This window comes from Cygnus atratus, chromosome 3 (genome assembly GCF_013377495.2).
Source record: "Cygnus atratus isolate AKBS03 ecotype Queensland, Australia chromosome 3, CAtr_DNAZoo_HiC_assembly, whole genome shotgun sequence".
Lineage (NCBI taxonomy): Eukaryota > Metazoa > Chordata > Aves > Anseriformes > Anatidae > Cygnus > Cygnus atratus.
This window is the reverse complement of record NC_066364.1, coordinates 118,503,536-118,525,886: the sequence shown is the minus strand read 5'-3', so window position 1 is coordinate 118,525,886 and position 22,351 is coordinate 118,503,536. Positions and strand designations below refer to the sequence as shown.

General features: G+C 40.3%; 1 protein-coding gene across 6 annotated transcripts in view; it reads right to left on the bottom strand.

The window, feature by feature from the left end:
* RTN4 (reticulon 4) overlaps positions 1-22,351 on the bottom strand; it is a 69,844-nt gene that overhangs the window by 17,869 nt on the left and 29,624 nt on the right. Inside the window, exons 8-9 of one of the 6 annotated variants that reach the window (XM_035565511.2) lie at positions 11,988-12,044; positions 8,714-11,161 (exon numbers count right to left, since the gene is read on the bottom strand). The exons of 3 other annotated variants lie outside the window; for them this stretch is intronic. In XM_035565511.2, coding sequence (XP_035421404.1) covers positions 8,714-11,161; positions 11,988-12,044 — 2,505 coding nt within the window. Of the gene's footprint in view, positions 1-2,464; positions 2,910-8,713; positions 11,162-11,987; positions 12,045-22,351 lie in introns of those variants that run through there. 2 more of the 6 variants (XM_035565510.2, XM_035565519.2) reach the window with 2 other exon arrangements.

Here is a 22,351-nt window from a genome sequence, read left to right as displayed (position 1 = left end):
ATAATAATACTCCTGATACTCCTGGGATAGCCTGGGTGTACAGCTGTGGTGTTCATCCTATCATTACTATTATTCAGCCATTAAAACCTGACAACCCACTGAAATTATTAAAAAAATAATAATCCATTCTAGACACTTCAGTACTGATTACTCCATGGGGGCTGTCTTTAAACGTGCTAAAAATAAAAGTGTTGCCATCCCCAGGGTAAACTTATTTCACCCTGCTTATCTCGATGATCAATACCACAGGTAGGGGGAGTTTACCACTTTCACTGTGCTGCTTTCTCAACTACTACGGCTGTACCAGAAGAAACATGCATATCAAAAACAAGTTTAAGATTATTTTAAGTAGAAAGTAGTGCTCTAGGTAGAAAATCTAACTATGAACCATACTTTTGGCTCTTCTCTGATTTTAGATTTGATTGTTACTTCATTTTTTTAAGTTTATTTTTAAGCATGGAAAAAAAAGCATGTTGCAATATTTGCTTCTATATTTATTTTGTGGCAAGGTGAATAGTGTCATCAGTCCCTGAACTTTACCCATCAGTTTCCACGCCGCTGAAGCCTGACCTAACAAAATAAGAAAACATGAAAGAGGACTTCTGCATCTCTTCATAAACAAATGCTAACAGAAACCACACTAGCACAGTCACAAAAGGAGAGGAACCAGACTGTTCTGCTTCCCCAGAAAACCTTCTTCTTGCTCTGCTTCCATTTTCTTACAGACCCTGACTGTACCAGTTGTATTATAATTAAGCCTCAAATCAGTAGGGACTTCCTTGGAGGGAGAAACAGTCACGAAAACAGCTTCCTCCACCTAACGGGATGCCATTCTGTAAGAACAAAGAGGTGGGGAAAAGGAATTTAAAACACTGCTTCAAACAGTTATACCAGCACAAAACATACGTGAAGGACAGGTTCAGTTTTGCTTTGTCCATTTGTTACCACTCCCAGAACACGCTGATCAGGTCCACGCTTTGCATAGAAGCCTGCAGACCCCAGGCCACTGGCCTCCCCACAGCTCGTCTCCCCTCCATGCAGCAGCAGCGCACAGCTTACAGGGCTTGGCGTAACCCCCTGAGTACCCTCCTGTGCAATAAAGGCACGCTCATGATTGGCAACTCATTAATTTTAATCCAAGAAAGACTCTATTATTCTCAAGGCCTTGAATTCTGGGTTAGGAAACGCCTGCTTTCAGTTGCAGCAAGGGACAGACTACTGCCAATCCTGCTTGTTGGGTTGCAAAAGCAAGCCTGAAAATGGGGCCAAAGTGCCCAAAGGTAACGCGTTCAATTTTCACAGAATTCTTCCAACCCCACCCTCTTTTCAGTTTTTTAAACCCAAGAATTTCACGCCTGACATAGGGAGTGCTGAACATTTAAAATAATTACACATTAATACATATTACAAAACACTGCAGGGTATTTTTTCCTAATATTTTACAGCCCTTTAATGAAAGCTTACAACTGAGAATGGTTGTCTTCAGGGCGAAGATTTTTCACCTGCAGCATTTTTTTTTCTACATATTTAAATTCTGATAGAGCATTTTACAGATTCTAGACAGCTGGCAATTTTGCCTGAGGGAAAAAAAAAACACCATAAATTTGAATCAATAATTATAAAAAGAGGAAAACTTCCCAAATACAAGTACCAAGCACGACGGGGACCTTTAAGAAGTTTAGTATCCAGAGATAATTAAATTTTTTTAAAGCTTGTCTTGTTGATAAAGTTTGAAGATTATGTATTTGAATAAGGCTTAAACTCTTACACACTGAGCAGTAATCATGATCCACAGAGATTTACAATGGTGATCTCCCATTGGTGGTTACAGGAACAAAGGTCAGCACCACGCTAATTTAAGGCTAGCTACTTATTTACCTGAAACAATTTGATATTAGACCTTTAAGTTCCGAAAATCTGGCACACTTTTACCTAGAATCCAACGGAATTACAAAAAATCCTAAGCAAACACAATTAACAGTAGACCCCAAACATGGTATATACCAAAGGGAAAAAAAACAGTCTGCTATAGCCTGCATACAATTTGTCCTCATAAAATTACTGAACTGCATGACCTGCAAACATGAGATTCTTTTGAGATAATGGTTAATATTATTAAATTATTAATAACCTAGGAATTTCAACAACTAAAATCAGACTATGCTGGTATTTGTGCAATGCATACCAAAAGAAGCTGTTCTTTAATACGTTCTGTAGGACTGGAAAAGATCTGCAGTGCCACACAAGCTATTTCATCTACATAAATAATTTATTCTTTCTGCATTGCTTGTGTTTATCCATTCTAACCTACAGCTTTTACAATTTTACATATACTACAAAGAGAACTTACATCTTCAGATACATTTCACCACCAAATATATGCTACAAATACCATTTGTTAAAAGCAACCTGCAGCATCTTTAGCTTAAAAAAAAAAAAGGAAAAAAGGTAAAAGAACAAATACCCTTATCCTTCCAACTGCTCGGCTGACTGTCCATCTCTCCCAGCGATCTACCCTCCAGCTGTGAATATCAATTATGCATACCAACAGGACAGCTGCAAGAGGAGAAATCTACAGCCTGGGATGGCAAACATGGGCTTTCCCAGCAGCGTCTGCAGTCTGCTGCTGCACTGGTGCTGCAGGAGGCCAGTCAGCTGACGGCACGGGGTGTGGAGCACGGCTGACGCAGTGCGAGCTGTAACCAGGCTGCTAACGCTGCTCCGGCACCGAGGCAGAAAGGCAATCCCCGGCTGCTGCAGCCATTTGCTTCTCACTGCTCAACAGAACTGAAAAGATGCAGGGTGGAGGAAGAGACCGCCGACACCCGCACGAAGGGAGGCAGCAGCTGACTCAACCCTGCGGAGCAGCACCGCAGCATTGGGAACACCGGTGCAGTGAGGCTCAGCGCAGGCTAAAGGAGCTGGACCGCCCTAAGCAGCTTTTCACAACGGCGTGGCACTCGAAGTGGCAATCCACCAAACAAGCGTGGAACAGATTGCTTTTCAAGCAATGGTAAATGCACACTCACACATCTGCTCCGTGTAGGCTTTTCCCTCGTTTTAAAAACAAATGCCTGACTGCGTATGTGACTAACAAACATCTTTGTAACGCGCCTCTCCCTTTAAATAAAAAAAAAAAAGCCTAAAGGAAAACACAGTAGGACCTTACCCATGCCTGTAATAAAAGCAAGGGGCTCGTGAAGAATACAAGTCTTTTTTGCTGGTATCTTTAGTCCTTATGAACTGTTCAGACATATTTAATTTCAGTGAAGCACAGACTGAGAACAGCTATCTCGCCCTCTACCTAATGCCTGCAGACTAACATCTCTTTTTATTTTAAATCAGCATCCTATGTTGTCAGCTACAGATCTGACAATTAAATTTTCCCATCGCTTAAATGAAAATGAGAACAACCCATAGGTTTATACTACTAACATGTAAGAAGTAACACAAAGTATTGTACAGACATGAGATGAACAAAAACTAGAAACTCAAAATCTGAAAGAGCTGTGAGAACCACGTTGTCCTTCTGTTTTCCATTCATGCAGAAAAATGTATGGCTACTCTCTAGCATGGAGTCTCTCTTTAATACTTGTGGCTGACAAGAAAAAAAAGATGTACTAAAAACTCCCCACTGCTGCTCTAAAACCTCTTAAAAAATTGATAAGCTATTTTCAAATAAATGAGAAAAGGACATTCAGACATTTCCATGGAAATCCTGCAGAATGGCTGGGATGGGGATGCTGATCACTCCATAAAGAGCCACTTTTAGTTTTCCAGTAGAAGAGACAATCTCATGTGGAGAAAGATTACCACAAAATTAACTGAAAACCCTATATATTGCTTCAATTACTACACAGATTTAAAGACTCCTTTTTATGGCAGGATTGATTACATACATTTTTAATTTATAGAAGATATGCATTTCATTCTCAATTCCAACAGGCAAATCAAAACCTATACCATAAGAGGGGCATGCAAAATGTACACTCAAACATCGTAGTGCAAGAAAACTCGGAGAGTTACCCTATAGTGAAAAAGTACAAAACATGTCTAAAAACCTGCTTCTGTCTCTAAGCTGAAATTCCTAATACTGACTGGAAGCCACCAAAAGCTGTGTTTCTCCCCTCACCCTTCAGATAGCTGCGCTGTCACTAAATTAATTAGATCTTTATGCTTTCAGAAAGTTCCTTCCACTGGTTGCCAAATTTCTACAGACACACGACCAAAACCTCCTCGCTGCTCCTTCGCCTTCCTTCCGCCACATCCTTCTCCAGGAAGGTTCCTGCAGCACAGCACTGCCCCAGCTGCGGGCGCTGAGCCACATCACCGGCCCTGCCTCCCAGCCCAAAGGGGCACCAACTCCCTTGGCAGGAATTTCTCCCTGGCCTCCTGAGCCAGCTCTTGACTATTTGCATTCTCAGCCTTCATTGCTACCACTCCATGCAAATGATACCTAAAATGAAGTCAGAATGCCCTTGCACTCACATCTCCCGTGCCAGGCAAGACACACACACCCCTGTAATGCTACCCTACATCTGCGCCAACTGAGCGCCGGCACCGTGCCAGGAGTCCTGTCTAAGCTTCATTGCATGTTTCTGCCCCAACATCCAGGCTAGAGCTCCCCAACCAACAGGCTAGTTACAGAACAATATTACCAAGTGACCCAGACAAATCAAACAGATGCAATCACATTCAAAACGCGTCCCTCTGCTGATGCACCTATGTTCAAAGGGACTGCATGGCGGGTGCCTTACTCACCAAACCGTCATTAAATCTCCCGCAGCAGCTGCCTGTTACGTTCCTGACTTGGAGCAGGGGAGCGCTTGGATGGCTACCTGATTCTGCTTGCACCTGACATCACACTCAGCGCTGGCCACCCATCTGTGCTTCTGGGAAAGCTGATAATTTACCACAAACACTCCATTTTCTCCATAATTCTTCCACACACAAAATGCCTCGCTCTGAACTCTACAAAAGCCTTTACCTCTCAACAGGGGTGACCTGAGCTCCAGTGAAACACAGCAGGTCTACGGCTTTCCTTCATGAGGACTTCACTCAAGGCTTTGGCTTTTAATTCTTCCTGCTCCTCCCTGGAGTCTCTGCACTAGAAGAGAAGTCTCTATTTATGATGCCCTCAAGAGCCAAATAATCTAAAAATATAACCAGGTGAAAGTAAATCATGATTTTATGTTGAATTAAATGGTATTTTATAAATAACCTGCTCCTGAAGGAAACTGATGGGAGGCATTCTAGGGTATTTTTCCCTCAGTCAAACAAAAAACAAAACCAATGCTTCCCATCTGCTGAATGGCTCTACCTAAGTGAGCTACAAATATGAAACAGAAATGAACCAAGTGGATGCAGTGCTGGTGTAAGACAGCATTTCTAATTTCTTTTACACTTCATGTAACAGCAACGACCTGGTTTGCTGTTGCAGAACCACAGGCTGTATTTTATTTCTGCCCTTACAGTCTGGGAGTAAAAAGACAAGCTTTGCCACGATTACCACTCAGCTACCCTCTCACAGCACAATGAATATACCCCCTCAAAAAGATATGAAATATATAAGGTATCAGTACTTTGCTGTATTTCTGTAATTCAAGTACCGAGCACCGTTAGCACGTACAAGTGAGAGCTCTGTAAGCCTGTACAATCTAGTGTTAACCCCAGCATATCCAAACACATCTGCAGAGAACAATTTTTCAAAAGCACCATGAAACATGGGTTTCCTGTGAAACTGACTGCCTGATAGTTGACTTCTCAAAGCCGTTTCTTAACTTCCTGCAACGCTTAGCACAAACAGTCTGAGTAATTTAAACTGCCTATGTAGTTACACTGAGGTACGCAACTAGACGTCACGAACACGAGTTTATGTTTTGGGGACACTACGGCATACTTTGAGTTTGCAATTTGGTAAAATAAAAAGCTCCGTGTGCCATGCATCAAAAAAAGGTTATGGAATGGTGTTTTTCTAGCATATTCATGTGAACTAACTGCCTCTATCCGGAAGTAAATAGGTGTTAGAGTGAAGAAAGTCTGCACAACAAAAGGGCTAAGATTTGTAACAGGTTCCATGCGAATATTAAGTGAACTTCAACATGTCAGAATTTCTCAAAACCTTGAATACAATCCTCTGGAAGTCATATTGAGCTCCTGTTCCTTTACAAACACTAGATGGCATCAAAGCCCTCTTTAACGAACATGCTGTAAAATGACTGCCCATAGCCCCCACTGCACCACAGCCATATGCACACACCCCACAGAAACAAGGCCTGACAGAAGCTGCAACTGCGCCTGCTGGGGCACTGGGCGGCAGCATCGGAACAAGGAGGGAAGGGCCCCTCTGAAGGCACAGCAGTTTTATGGAGATGGAACATACAGGTTTTAAAGTCCAGTTGGAAGCATGAGAGCGAAGCAGCAGGGTTATCTGCTACAAAGCTAATACAGCCCAAATTGAAAAATTAAGGCAAAAAAAAAGCCCACGCTTGTCATGATCTCTTAAGGCGACACTCAAGTGTTCAACAGTCATAGGCACTGGTGTTGCAGAGGAAAAGGAGTGGTCTTTGCCATTGAAACTACTATAAGTAGCAATGTCTTAAATGGAGATAGGCTTCTTTATAGTTTAGTTCTGAATTACTTTTGGCAATTTTTTTTTTAAATCTGCGCCCCCATGAAGTACAAGGCCCCTGTGGTCTGACACCATTACAGAACACAACAGACAACCCACAGCTCTGCCAGGCAACATTAAAGAAATCCAGTGCTACCAGTGAGACTGTTAAAAGCTTTGCATGCTTTACTGGAGTGATGGTTTTTATTAAAAACAAAATCTGCAATCATTTTTGGGTTGCTGTTGGCTCCCTACAGTCCACTGGGACAGTCAGAAGTTACAACTGCACATGCACAGAGGTATGCTTGCATTTCAGTCAGCTTTCAAACAAACAGGACTGGTAAGTATTTGAGAGCATCACAATAAAGCTAGACTCAGAAGCACAAACACACACACAGACCCCCTCTTGGCCCTGTGAATTACCACCTTCCTTTCTGAAAGAGTGGAAAGCAACTAAGTGTTCTTTGGTTTGTTACTCTGCCTCCTACTTTGTGTTTAAGTAATTTGGTATTAAAATCAAATTTTATTCAAGGCTTGTGGTCAGAATCTCGAGGCAGGTCCCAGAAGCCCAGTTCCATGTTCTATAATACAGCAAACATGAGCAAAAAACAGCACACACTTTAAATAGCAAGCAAAAATCTAGAAATGAAAATCATCATTTTTTTCATATTCTCATCTGTTTAACTTTAAGAAAATGTTCCTCTATAATAAGGCAGAAAAATATTTTTTCTTCCCAAATAATACAGCATGTCAAAAAGTACAACTGCTTTATAGGGTGAATACAACCACTGACAGAGACTGCAGACAGTTCCGCAGTTCCAAGCCCCACGCCTGGCCCAGCTCCTGCCCCTCAGCTAACATAAATGCAGGACAGACGGGTGCCCTGTCACAGCACCGTGCCACTAGACAGGAGAACGCAGACAGTCTTCAACTCCCTTCTCTCCTTTATGCGCAGCTTCCCCGGCAGTTTCATACAGACAGAACAGCAACAGCTGTGTCCTTGTCAGACCCAAAGACTTCCTGTTAAAAGAACTAACAAAAAAGCTCAAATATATACATGTAACATTCAGGGTTTCTTTTTGTTTGTTGGTTTTAATCTCTTCACTAACATTTTTGCATGAAGACTTTTTGTCCAAACATTTGATTTTATTAGAAAAAAATTAATTGTGCTTTCTGCAGTAATAGGTTTTAGTGGGAAAGCTTCTGGTGCTAGACTGTAAAGCAGCAGCAGAGTACTGTGACATCAGAAAGCAAAGTACTCCTCTGGTCTACAAGAAGCTGGAGCTTCACAATCCATCCAGTGTAGAATGCAAGGGAAAATTGACAGCAGTCTTATCCTTTCTTAATTCTCTGCTACTTTAATTACCACATCACCAGCTGAAATATTAACTACATTGAAATGCAAGTCCTACATGAAAGCTATCATCTGTGCTGTATGTAAACAAATTTTAATGTTTGCAGGATACTGAACTTCTTACTGGCCACTTTCCTACTAACCTGAACAAGTAACTCCCTCATGTGTGCTATTTATTTTAAACCTCTGGCCTCGATCTAATAAAAGCTGCAAGTCATGTTGAGTGGAGCTGTACAGTTTCTTTTCCATGTTCCAGACACAAGTTGTACATATCACAGCAGAAATGATATTCTCCTAAATTTCAAAGTCTGATGATTACCTGAATTCTGTATAAAAAAGAAAAATGCCCTTCAAATTGTGCACATGGAGCAGACCGAGACACTGCGTTTGGCTTACTATCATGTAGTAAGAGCAGATTTGGAAGGCCATCTAATGCCCAGCCTGCAGACAATCACAGAAGAGCTTGCAGTGAGTAGTGACTTATTTCTGCATCAACAGATCACCAGCAGGAGAACTGAAGGAGAAACCTGAAGACAGTGAGTCCAGCCCTGACAAACAGGAAAAAAAAAGTACTAAAGCAGTCAGAATATGAAAAAGCTAAGAGTGCAGGCACTAACGTTTTTGTTACCCTCAACCTATACAGGGAAGTTTGCAGAATATGACTTAAAAAAGATTAAATCATGACATGCTTAAGTGTAGCTAAAGAATTACGAAGATTAGTGAACTGCAAGACAGTGTACACAGATTACCTGAAGATTTATTCAGTTTTGCTGAAAACACAGCAGTAGGCTTTTCCTTTTCTTTAACTGAAGCAGCTTCTCTCTCAGCTTCCTTCTCAAAAGCTTCTGGTTTTACTACACTGACTATCTCTTTTTCAGTGGATACAGGTAAGGTATCTGTGGCTGGTAAGGACAACATGGATACTTCAGGCACTTCTCTGTCCACTGCCTCCAAGGACTTTTTCAAGACACGAGCATCTTCTTCAGCTTTAACTTCTACATTCTTTATAGACAGATCACAGGGTAGCTCTGTGCAAGGCAACTGCCTCTTCTCATCTTTGATCTCATTATTGATACCTTCACTTTCATCTTTGTGCATTATTTCTCTGTCAGCAACTTCTGCCACAAATTCGGGAGCAGTTTTAGGATCAACTAGCATCACAAAGTCTTCTGCTACTGAGACTGGGGAAGACTCCACAGATGAGAGACCTTTACTGTCTCCTGTTTTTGGTTCTGTAGCAACAGATACATCAGCTGAGTAAGTCATTGCATTCAGCTCTTCTATTTGAAGGGGAATCTTCTCTGCCTTAGCTATTTTTGTAGGTGTTGGCTCAGATGGCTGCGTGTCCACAATTTTGGAAGAGTCCAGTTCGGCTTGGAAAGACTCCAGATAAGGCTTGCCTGGGGCAGCTACTGAATCTACAAGTTGTTCTTCATGTTCATCATCAGTTACAATGCTCTCAGTTGATTTACTTTTTAAGATGAGAGACTGCTCTTCACTTTCTTTCTCAGGAAAGTCAGATATCACCTCACTATTAAACAAGTCAGTTTTTCCAAACTGTGAAGACAGTTTTTCAACAAATTCCTTGTGTTCAGGCACATCCTGAGAAATGCTTTCTGTTACTGGCATCTTTGAATAATCTGTTAAAGACGCAGAAGCAGATTCACCAGAGACCTTTGTTTCCTTAATTAAGTCACATGCGATAGATATATATGGAGTCTCTGTATCTTCAGGACTGGCACTACTCTCACGATCAGGTTTAAGTGTCAATTCCTCTTTTGCTTCTTGGGCCTGTGTCAATGGTACATTCACTGCTTCTTGGTATAATGGAGGTTTTTCTGCCTCTTGCTTTACATTCTCATAATTAGCAGTAGGAATAAATGTTTCTAATGGGGAAGCTTCAAGCTGCACAGTAGATGTTTCTGTACCAGCAGTCCCACTGCTTAGCGGGGCTTCCATGACAATATCAGGCAATACTGGTGATGGAGCAGCTTCCGACCCTTCAAATGAGGGACAGAGCTGCGTCACAGGTTTCAGAGTCTCTTGTACTGACTCGGAGGTTTGAACTAAATCAATCTTTGTTTCATAAGCAAGTTTGGCACATGCCACATCATGCATTTCACTTTCATATGCTTCTTGTACTAGATCAGGAGTAAGACCTTCAGGCATACTCGCTGCGATGTCAGATAGCGTATCAACAGTGCTACCTGTTTTAGCATAGTCAGCTTCCTGGCCTTCCTGCTTGCCAACTGCTCGAGTACTAAAATCACCTTGTTCTGTGTTCTGAGCTTTCATCTCTGCAATTTTTTTCTCATCATCAGTTCTATTTTCTGAAGTGCCTTCCTCTAGTGGAGAAGGAGATTTGACTTTGTCACCATCAGGAGTTATAGAGGATTCAAATTTAGTGCAAGTGATGTAAGTCTGAGAAGGTTCTTTTACAGCTTCTGGGGTACTTGGGAAGGAGAGATCTTCAGCACTGCCTTCACTCTCTCTTTCATAATCCTTCTGCACCACCAGCTTATCTACACCATATTTGTCATCTAAACTGCTTTCCACTGTGCCATCTATCTTACTTCCAACATCCTCTCTCAAGCTGCTCAGTCCGTGACTAGCACCTTTTAATTCCCATATTGACTCATATGGTTTGAAGTCTACGTATTCTTCCCTCTGAATAGTGTCTTTTTTCAATGCTCCCTTTTCACCATAATCACCACCTCTGTACTTGTCTTTGTTATAAAATACATCTTCCTCAATTTTCTCAGAAAAATCTTCACGAGTTTCTGGAGACATTTTCAGCTGCTGTACAGGCGTTTTCTCCAGGTTACATAATTCTTTAGGGCCCTCTAGCTGCGTTTCTTCTTCAGCTTGAGATAAAATGGCTGCTTCTGCTTTAGCAAATGGGGGTTCCATTTCTGAGTATTTCATCTTGGAAATGTCTTTGTTTCCCTCGGCAAGAAATGGATTTCTTATGTTTTCCATTGTTTCTTTACAAACCTCACTTGCATTTTCTCTGTAAATGCCTCTTGCAGGTAATCCATCTGAGAGTTTATCAAAGGCTGCGTGCTCTTTAAAGGGATCAGCTGAGAGAGGAGAGGAGGAGGGAAGAGAAGCAGCAGTATCAAGCGGGACTGCAGTAAAATCCTCTTGACCAAGTGACTTAGTGCTACCTGGCTGCTCCTGCAAGTCCATAACTTTTTCTGTGACCATGGACAGAAAGGAAAGTTAGAGAATTCAAGTGCTCTTAAAGTCAATGCAAATTTTCATGACAAGTTCACATGATGTTAGTTATGAAGAGGTTCTGAGTTCTATCACAAATATTACTAGCCAATAAAACAAAGTATCGTTTAAAGTACGCTATTCTATTTCATCTCTTCTAGCAGAGAAGTATGCAGGAGGCTAGAGAAGCAGCAACTTTTTGCAGTGCAAAGATCACAGTAAAGCTGAAGATGCCAGACAAGTACAGAGCATCCAAGTATAACAGGCAATATTGTCAAAGTGCAGGGGGAAAAGAAACAGAAAGAGGGTATGTCCATATGCTTGTGCATAAACATATGCACAGACTTGCATGCCAGTAAGAATTTTTTTTCCATTTTTTTTTTAAATAATGGGAATTTGGTAGACAATGTAGCTAACAAAATCCACTAAAAATATATAGGTACAAATTTTACTTATGTGAAGTACTGCAGAAAGTTACTATGGATTAATTCTTTCTGCTAAATCAGTAAAGCAACTATGCTTTAATGTGCTAACCTGTTAATAGTATTAACTGCTCTCTTACATCAAGGGTCCAAGAACTCACAGATGGCTGTAGTTTGTTTATAGAACAGTTTACCATGTAAATAAATGAATGCGTATTAAAATCTTGAACAGATCAACTGAAAATTCAAAACTGAAAAAGAATGAGAGGCGCTATTCTTGGACCCATGCTGACTTTTAGTAAAGGCAGACTAACTGGAAAGAGTTAATGAGATCAGATCAGAAATGCAGGATGTATTCAGACAAAGGTGAGCAGAAAGAACTTGCCTGCAGAGGAGTGCATCAGAGGCGCAGATGTAGCAGGAAGAGCAAAAAGGGTCTCATCTGAAAAACAAACAAATAACCTCAGCAGAAATAAAGGCTAAATAGTTTGAAGGGGGAGAGGAAGGGGAAATGGAGGGAGGAGCGAGCAAGTAGTTCCCAGTAACTAGACAGGCCCATAGCCAACACCCACACAGAACCTCTGAACTAGATACAAGCCAGGTAATTTGGGAGAGTCAATATTCAGAGTTCTCCCTTTACAACAGGATCTTTATTGAGGTGACTGAGGGATCTCCACCCTTCAAGCCAAGGTCCAGTTTAGGATAAGATACACACCAGTAACTATTTTTTATTTTCGTTATTCAAACTTGCATACTACCAAGCAGTTTTAGTATCTCCATCATTAGAATAATCACCTGCCATTGACACACTGTCCTTAACCTACTCCCTTTGTCAGAGGATTTCCTAACGTGTATGAGAACAGCAGGGATAACAAGACTCAACCAAAAATTCTGAAAAGTTAAAATGAGTAAAGCTCTGAAGCTCTCCACAGAGCACTGATCTGGTAACAGTAAGTGACTGTACTCCTAGTTACTATTTCATTATGTTATAATGTCGACAAACTTCCAAATGAAGGCATTCTTAAATCTTTCTTTGTCATGAGTCAAGAAGACTATTTGTTTTTCTAAATTTGTATTAACCTTAATATTTCACCAGAGAAAGTTCCAGACCTCCAATTACCACCCAAAGAGCTAAGTAAATATAAGGAAGGACACCGTTCTCCTAAGGTAAAATAGTCACTCTACTTCACAAATGCATGTCAAGAAGCCAGAGGATCCCAGAGTTTCAGATTTTACACTATCTGAAATAAAGGCACAACTATATTTTACAAAGCTGCATGAAGCATTTAATGAAAGCCCAGTTTAAAAGCAGCGATGCCTGACAACGATGTCATTAGGAACCAAACAAACCAAGTCTTCTTCTATATTCGAGTCAGCAGCAGTATTTTTCCCAGATCTGTAATGGCCTGTTGGCATTACATCGATGTAAAAATAGTAACATTTAAGTAACTATCTTTTACTTCAAAAACTTTATACACTCTTCAGAATGAGAGTGTTAAAGAATATTTGCAGTTTACATTATTGCATTAGCAGAATGGAAAATTATTTCAAAGCATTTCAATTAGATTTTCAATTTCCAGTCTAGACAACATCAACGATCTTTAGTTTTATTTGCCTGGACAAAGATCAAGTACTAAAGAAGTTAAGGACATATATCGTAATTAAAATCAAAGCAAAGTAGAATCAATTGCTTTCAAACGATGAAAGGCAAGAAATGAGAAACATGGTAGAGTCCAGCAGCATATAGGGAATAATCCAATAAAGACATTATGGTCATTCAGCATTGAACCAAGACTTTCTGCAAAAGCAATGCCACTTCAAGAGCCTCACGACCTGTTTGGCTTACTCAAATTATTCCCAACTGCAGTTTTCCAAAAATCAGAAGTCTTCGCACAACCTACATTTCCTGTCGCAATACAGTCAGTTATTTTTGTTTTGCAGAACACTTATCTTCAAGTGATGTTTAGAATTCACAAAACATAGCAAGAGTAATAAAGTTGGAGCATAGGACTCAGTATTTAGAAGCTTCCTTAACTCCTGCCAGGCTAAAGGTGACCTCTGTTCAGTCTTCTGGAAATTACATTTTCCTATTAAGAACCACAGAGTTGGAATTGAGAGAACCTCAATTTGCAATTTAAAACTTGTTAAAATAGTGCTACAGTTCAGCGGCAACAAAAGCTTTTAAGAATAAAAATCACACAGGAGGACAACTGACCAATCTGTGATACCACAGATCACAGAACTGCGACGCCCACCCACACACTGCCAAGTATCACCACGTGTCCTTTATTTCAGGAGATGCTCAACCCCACGGGCCTGGGCTCCCAGCGATCTCTTCAGCCAGGTGCTGCCCCTCCTGCAAGCTCCTGCAGAGCCCACTGCCCAACCACTTCACCAGGCATGGAGTGAAACAATGGGCTTCACCAAAAATGCAGCCTGGGACCCATCAGTCCAGAGCACTGCTCTGCTTTCCTCAAAATGATACCAAAAGCAGTAACATCAGGTATTTTTCTTCAGTCTCTAGTCTGCCCGCTGTGCCAAGGGCCACAGTTGAGCTTTAGATTTTTGGCCTCACCACTTGCACCAAGAAGCAGCACACTCTCTTATCCCCCAGCTTTATGCCTAGAAGGACTGAGCAAGTAGCACCTCCCAGCCATAAATACGGAGCTATGTCCCTCTTTTTGCATGCCAGATGCTGGTCCTACTGAAACATTTAATACCACTTGGTTAAATGGATCAGCAGTGTCTGCATATTCCTGAGTCAAGGCCAACATCTCTTATCACCTTACCTCTTCCCTGCCCATGACACACTCCCCTTGGAGCACTGCACACACAAACACCAGGTCCAAAGCCTCAAGGGACCTGCCACGTGCCAGCTCACCAGGAAGCTGGCAACAAAGAGCACTGCTCAGTGCGCACCTTCCCCAAAAACACACATTCATCTCCTCCAGGCCATGCCGGAACAGCAAATCCTATGTTTGCTGGAAAGGATTTACACTTGGGAGCAGGGGAGATGGGAAGGGAAGCAGGATGGACTTGAAGAGACTGTACAGCACAGCATCAGGAGACAGACACTCTGGAAGAAAAGGATCTCACCATAGGGAAACCAAGCACAAGCCAAAGCAGTGGGGATGCAGAAAATCTAGAAACAGAAGGGCAAAGAAGGAAGACAGAGCCTGCTGGGGTAAGGAGGTGAAGAGGAAATCTTTTTAATACTTCACAACCCCAGCGAGACAGGTTTCTGCTGAGGAACACTGATTTTAGGAATGTGATCCCTGATTTTTGAGTGCTTCATTGATTGAGACAGCACAACACAAGAACTCTCAGGTTTGGCCTCCATTTACTCAACACAAACACACAATAGCCACGCCAGTCACTGAATTCCCAGCTTCTCTTAATGGAAGGATATTATGCCCACACCCATACTTTACTTTTCACACATAGCTGGAGTGTGAAAAGGGATTATATAAAAGCAGTATTTCCTAACCAGCCAAGGAGAACCACCCACTTGCCCTCCATCCACGTCAGAGCAGCATTTTTCCTGCCAAAAGGAAGATAACACAAGAACCATTTCCTGCCCGTTGGCCCTGTGTAACACCTCCAGGCATTTGGGAGGAACAGAGTAGGACCTCTACAACTCCCACATCTGCATGACTGCTGAGGGAACCACCCATTCTCTTCAAACTGTAGTTCAAATGACGGAAGGGAATGACTTTTTTCCAGCAATGACATTTGCACTGAAGAATCTTTACCTGTGATATAAGGATTGGAGGTAGAAACCTTCCAGAAACAATTCTGGGGGTGCTTTGCTTTGGGTGCTGGAACCAGGGGCAGGTCTCACAGAAGTTCCAGCACACCCTGTACTTTGGAACACATGGAAGCACAAATATAAGTTTATGACAGCCCATCAGTATTGGTCATGTAATACAGACCTGTGGTATCACATGCTGAACAGCCTTTATTGCATATTTGCCCTGGTGTTTTTGCTCTGCTCAAACACCAGACTCGAGCTCATGTCTGAGCTGACTGAGGAATCAGAGGTGACTTTATCAGGTACTATGTAGAGCATGCTTCATTAAGAACAACATTCTTACCTAGATTTTAGTTTCCCAAGCCCATAAGGAATATTTTTAAATACTGGGGGAGGAGGAACAGCCAGACAGGAACAAAACTTCAAAAGTTTTCCCATCACACCCCCCATCCTCAGAGGCTAGCAGCTATGCAATAAATCAAGAGTATATACGGTAGCTGTAAATTAAGAATGGGATTGTGCAGGTCAAACTAAAGATTAAATTATAATATTTCACTATGCACATACATATCCAGCCAAGGAGCTGTGCAAATTTATTTATGGTCTCATTTAAGCTTCAGTGTAGCTTTTTGAAAACAACCACCCATGTATATGAACATATCACCCTAAGAGGAGAGGAAAAAAAGAACATAACACATTCATGTACAAAGTGATTCATTTTGATCAATTTTTTAAATGACTCAGCAAATTTTACCTCAACTTTATACAAAATATTCCCCCCCCAAAAAAATGCAGCTCTTCCTTTCATTAGCATGAACCCTCATACTCAAAAGCTCTGTATAATCGTTTCAACTAAAATGTAAGTTCCACTAACATGAAACTGATTTATGTTTTTGATTTATGTTTTGTTTAAAAATAAAAAAATGAGATGGCAACATACCAATGAAGCATCATTTAAGACTCACATTCTGATTTTGTACCAATTCCCCCACTAACCAGGGTTGTTATAGGAAACCATTATCATCAGTTTAAACATAAAAATAGTGCATAGACTAGTTAATACCAAAGTTTGGCAACAGTGCATAGATTTAAATTAAGAGAAAGATTTCTGAGACAATGGAGAGAAAGTAAAGTTAGCTGCAAAACACTTCCAGAGAAAGAGAAGAACGTTTAAAAATGAAAAAGTAGTAAACTGACAGTTCCTGTGAAAACAATTTATCAAAAAAATGAATTTTCTTCAAAATATACTTGCCACAAGAAAGCAGCAAGCAGAGGACTTAAGTCTAGTCACAGAAAAAAAAGAACTGAGAAGAACATGCTTCACCCCCATTGCTGGATTTTTGTTAACAAATGCACCCATCCACCTGCTCTCACACACAACTTTCCAAGCATCAGGTTTATGGTAAGACAGGTCTGTTGTTCTGATACACTCCTCATTTTTATGTATGAGCTCGGTATTGAAAAAAGAGACAAAAATATTTTTTCCTTACGTATAAACATTGATAGTAAACTTCATCCTGATGCACAGCTTAGCTTTATTAGTGGACTGCATCAGGGAATTTGCTAATGCTAAACGGCAGTTTCAGTCTTCAGAAAATAAAAAACATTTCCTGGATTAGTTTACTGGAGACTGTACATTATTCTTGCCAACTATTCTTTATTTGTTTTTTTAAGACTAAAGTTTTTAAGAATCCACTTCACCTCTGCATTTTTAAGAAAAAGATCAAAATGCCTGCTAGCAAGACAAAGTACTAGTAAGACAGACCCACCACAATGGGACACCAATTCTGAAGAGCCTCTCTTGTTAATATAAATATGTAACAATAAAAGAACAGACAAAATCAGTGGCATCTCATGTGACATAAAAGTTATATCCACAGCAATTCCTGTGGGGCTGACAAGAAAAGAAACTGCCTGCTTCTTCAACGCATCAAGTTGTTAATTTGACCACAGCAAAGACTGCCCCAAGCTGCATTATTGATCTCAAATCATTATTTAGAGAAAACATGTATATGTATTACTGCTATGAAGTTTTACTCTTTATGATTCTGTGATTCTTACTGTTTTATGACTGATTTTCTTTTTTCCAGATTCAGGATCTACAAAAACCCCCAGGTCTTTGCAGAGCAATGCAGTACCCTCACATTTTATAAGCACAAGGGCAAAGTGCTATGTTTTTCCCCTGCCATGTGCCTATATCAAATTATTATGAGTAAACTGTTACATCTTGGCATAAAGCATCAAAGACAAAGTAATGTATCTGACCATTTGAGAAAGTTAAATATATTTAAGCAGAGTCAAGATCTCAGATGCCTAATTCTGTACTGCAGTGCACAAAAGCACACAACTTCGCAAGAACTTTGAGAAGAGCAGCTGCCTACACAGACTCCATTTAAATCACCTCCTGTTCTGATGCAGTTGTTCTAAATACAGTATTTCACCAAATATTTAAGCAATTCAAGATGAGGATTCAACTGCTAATAGCATCTTTTCATATCATTAGATCTGGCTGCAGAGCCACAGCAAACAACTAGGTTCTCTCATTTGATACTGTTTAGTCATACATGTAGTCTATAAACAGACATTTCCAGTTTAGTAAATTCAGACTGTAAACTACTTGGAAATCTTAGAGAAAAGTATTTACATACAAGCTGCTACAGAAGACAGAGACTGCTGAAGATTCAAATGAAAACAGAAGCCCTATTTTTAACATCTTGATGGTATCAGAGGTAGGATCACAAAAGGATCCAAGAACTTTATCATTAGCAAGGGCAACTGGAAGTCCTCTTGGGACTTCAGTTACTGCCAAGAGGCATCATGCATCATTTGCAGAGTAAGTTCCACTATACTGCATGGGAGACTTCTAATTTTACATTAGTTGAAACAGATCAAGAAAATGAATTCCAAACAAGCATTTTGAACGTTTGCTACTTTAGATACTCTATTTTATGGAAACTAGTCTCTAGCCAGAAGCAGTGTCATCTTACTGTTTAAGAAATCTATAACCAGAGTGGTTATAACCAGCAGCTTTTTTTCCTCCTTCTTCAAATATGGTATTTGCATTGTCCAACTCACAGCATCCTTCCTTCTTTTCGAAAAGTGACATTTGAGAGGAGTTGCTCAGCAATGCAAATACTGTTCAGGGTACAACAACACAGGTAAAAGATGCCATTTCATCTTCTTTTGGTCAGCTATAGAGTAAAAAGGGAGACTATACCAGCCCTGCAATACTCAGCTACCAACCAAAGCAGGAACGGGGGTACAGGGAAGATGTGTTAATTCCACCTGTATGATGATTCCCTCCATTACAATTGCCAGACTGCCAAAATGAATGTCCATTGTAAGAGTGTTGGTATTTTGTTTGTTGTTTTTTCTTTCCTTTAAAGACCTTTAAATACTTCTGACACAACTGCCAACCCCTCCTTGGTCTTGCATCAAACACTGATGAATAATTCTATGGACAGGATCCAAGGGGCGTTACAGAAGACGGTTGTTTCGCCACTTCCTATCTCCAGGCTCTCACCAGTACAAGTATCACTGTATCTCTTTGGAGCAGGGACACAATTTTATCTGGCTTTTAGGGAAAAAATCAGTTCACTTAAGAATAAGCAGCACATAACAAATAACCTTCACCTAGATTAACCAAAAGTCTGTCTCCTCGCCCAGCTGTATCAACTGATCTAACCACAAAGTGTCTTCTTACAGAATTAGCATCAGGTGGTGGGTAAATACCTTCCTTTATTAATGTCAGGTGGCCACCATCATCAGCTTCAACTGTTCACAGCTCACCTGTGAAGGCCTGAAAATACCCACTTCATCACAAATAAAGGCAAATATTTAATAGCAAGGCTTAGAATGAATCTAGAGATCTCAGATATGAATGGATATTCACAGATCAGGGATTTATATTTAAGGATTTAAATTATTTTAATATACTTAATTTAAAATAACAAGCAATCTAGCCAGCTACAAACACAAGTCCAGCTCCACACAACCTTACAGATGAGAACTCACACTGGCAGTATTTGCAACCAAAAACTTACGTAATTCATCTAAAAACTAAATAAGCCTTCCTTAAGATCCAGATTCTTTAACCATACATTGGCGTAACAAACAAATTTGGGTTCTGTCAGTGCCACAAAACAGAAAAACATAATTACACCCAAACTTATTCAGAAGCAAGAGGTCTAAAGAGCCATGCAAACCCTATAATTACGCAGGCATTATCCAATTTAATTTCAGAGATTATACCAATCATAAGAGTCCCCTTCACTGATTTGTACAGATGGAATTTTTCTCTGCTTGCTCCATGATTAAAGAAATTAAGCAATATTTAGATTAGCTACTTTATCATTGCAGAATACATTTATTAGCTAATTAATCTTTCAGAAATGGAGACGAGATGCTACCAATTTCTTCCAGCATCTATTCCCAACACACTACCTTGTGTGACAAGCCTCTGTCTTAAGAATTTATAGTCTGTAAAATAAAAACAAATGGATGCATAAGGTAAGTCCATGCCACGAGACAGAAAAAACATGGATATTCTGAGGGTTCAACAAAGCCATTACCATCATGTAAGAATATCTTTTAATGAAATGGATGAAGCGGTGTGAAAATATTAAATATACTATCCCAATAATCTACTTTTAAAGGAATATGTTCAGATATCAAGTAGGGCTATAATCCTGGCTTGCAGTAGATTTTGGTCAATACAGGTTTTAACTGCCCACTTGGGTTTTTGAATCACTTAGACAACTCACACAGGAGAACTCATTTTCTTATCTAACAATGAGATCTTTTAAACAAAGCTTGGGTTCAAAACACTCGAAATTCCTCCCTTTGCCCTTTGAACAGCATTTCTCAAGCTGAAGGCATGAATACTCAAAGACTAGGCTGAAGACCAAGAAACGACCTTTCTTCCAACACTACCACATACTTTTTTCTACTTTCTCCAGCTCTTGTTCCTTTTCCTTACGGTTCTCCAGCTCCGACCTGCTTTCTAAAGGCCTCACACATGCTCTATCCATTTCGCTTGGCATTCATTTGCTTATCACGAAGGACAGGGATGGACAGGCATTACAGGCTTTTGTCTTCTCTCAGAAGAGGGACTATAGCACAGCTCAAGAAAACTGGTCACAAAACACTAATGACTGGATAAGCAGTAGGATTTTGACATCAGACCAACAGCATCTAGTAGGCCAAGAGCATTTTTAATGGGAAACAGAAAAGTTTATATTTATCTCAGTCTGCTGTCTTACTTAAAGACTTCTCAATTAACATACTCTTCTTAGCTGATGAAGTTGATGACATGATTGCTCCACTCATTAAAAAGCTGCAAGTAAAAGTTCACAATACATTCCTAAGACAGAAAGCAAGCCTTCCAGCAAAAACAGAAGGTCAAAGTGGTATTCCTAACACTTCCACATGACAACAAACTAATAATTTTTGTATTGAAAAAGGTATGCCCCATTTACACATCGCAAAACACTAAACAGAGACAAAGCTATTAAAAACCATGGGGAAGAGCAGTCTTAAGAAAACCTCTATGTAGAAATTGTCTTATTTTGACAGATACAGTTAGCAGCAGATTATTTCCACTTGAAAGATAAAAACATTCTAATGCAATTTGATTTTCTGACTTTATGAATATTAATAAGCCCATTATTTTATTGCTACTGTCATAGCTCCATCCATGTGAAATAGCTGTAAGTCCAGTGATCTCACTGTACTTTACTGCCCCAAAAGCAATCTTAAAAAGTAGAAAATATCATGTAGTGTCTTCAAAGCATGATAGGAGTCAATTCTATTTCAATCCATAAAACAAGATATGCAAAAAAAAAAAAATATTTCACTGTTCTACTTAGACTCACAGTTCACTTTATATATATAATAGCTTCTTTTCTTTCATTTCTAATGCAGCTCAATCGTTAGCTACATGATTTTCTCCTACTTTGTACGTAAACATTCCTGAATGCGTCAGGACAATCTATATGTAAGCTACATTCGCTGTTTTATGTTTTCTGGACAGCAAAACACCAAGAAGTATTTCCTTGCTTATAAAGTATCTAGAACCTGAAGGACATTTTCAGACTAACTAAGCATTCCTAATTTTTGTATCAGTTTCATAGTTACCATAGTAACATGTAAGCTCAAAAAAAGCCATTTTCATTCAAAATATTGTTTTAACAGAAAACAAAGAAAGATAACAAGCACACTAAGATATGCCTCAAGTTGTAGGTTAACAGTCCTGTATGTTAACAGCTAGAGCAACCCAGTGAGAACAAGCAAGTCACTGGTGCTGCAAAACAGATGTTGAAAGACACAGACTTACTGGCCCTATTGAAACCTCGTGGCAAGCAGCAGAATCTGCACAGAACGCCACCAGAATGGTAACACTGGTTTCCAGGGCTAAGAGAATGAAGACTGCATGGCTTCTGCTAAATAGCCAGGCTCCTGGATGGAATGCTCTGCAAGATCCGCATCCTTCCCATCTGGAGGAAGAGGAGGAAGGAACAGGGAAAGTGACCTCCTCACAGCACACCAACCAGAATTTAGGCTAGAAAAATGCATGGCAAATTACTGAAATAACACAAAATGCTTCAATGTTCCAGTAACAGTTCTACTTTAAGACTGCCTCCTTGCCATGCCAATTGCGTATTTCTCTCCCTGTGAGCTGCAAAGTTGCAATCTTTTGACCTTTATGTTCCAACTACTACTCATTCCTAACTCATCGGTAGATCAGTCATTGCAAAGGGACTTGACACTTTCCTAGCAATTTTCTAGGTTTTCTCAACCAGAGCAAGGGAACACCACTGACCTGGAGGCTTGAACATTGCCCTTGACTCTTCTTTAGAAGGGCTGCCATCAGTGCTTATCCAGTAGATAAAAGAGGTTCGGTGCTCACCAGCAGTGATGCAACAGCATGGACACCAGTTGTCACTTCGTAGACATGCTGCAAACTCCCTTAAGTAAAGGTAAGGAGGAGGGGAATAAAG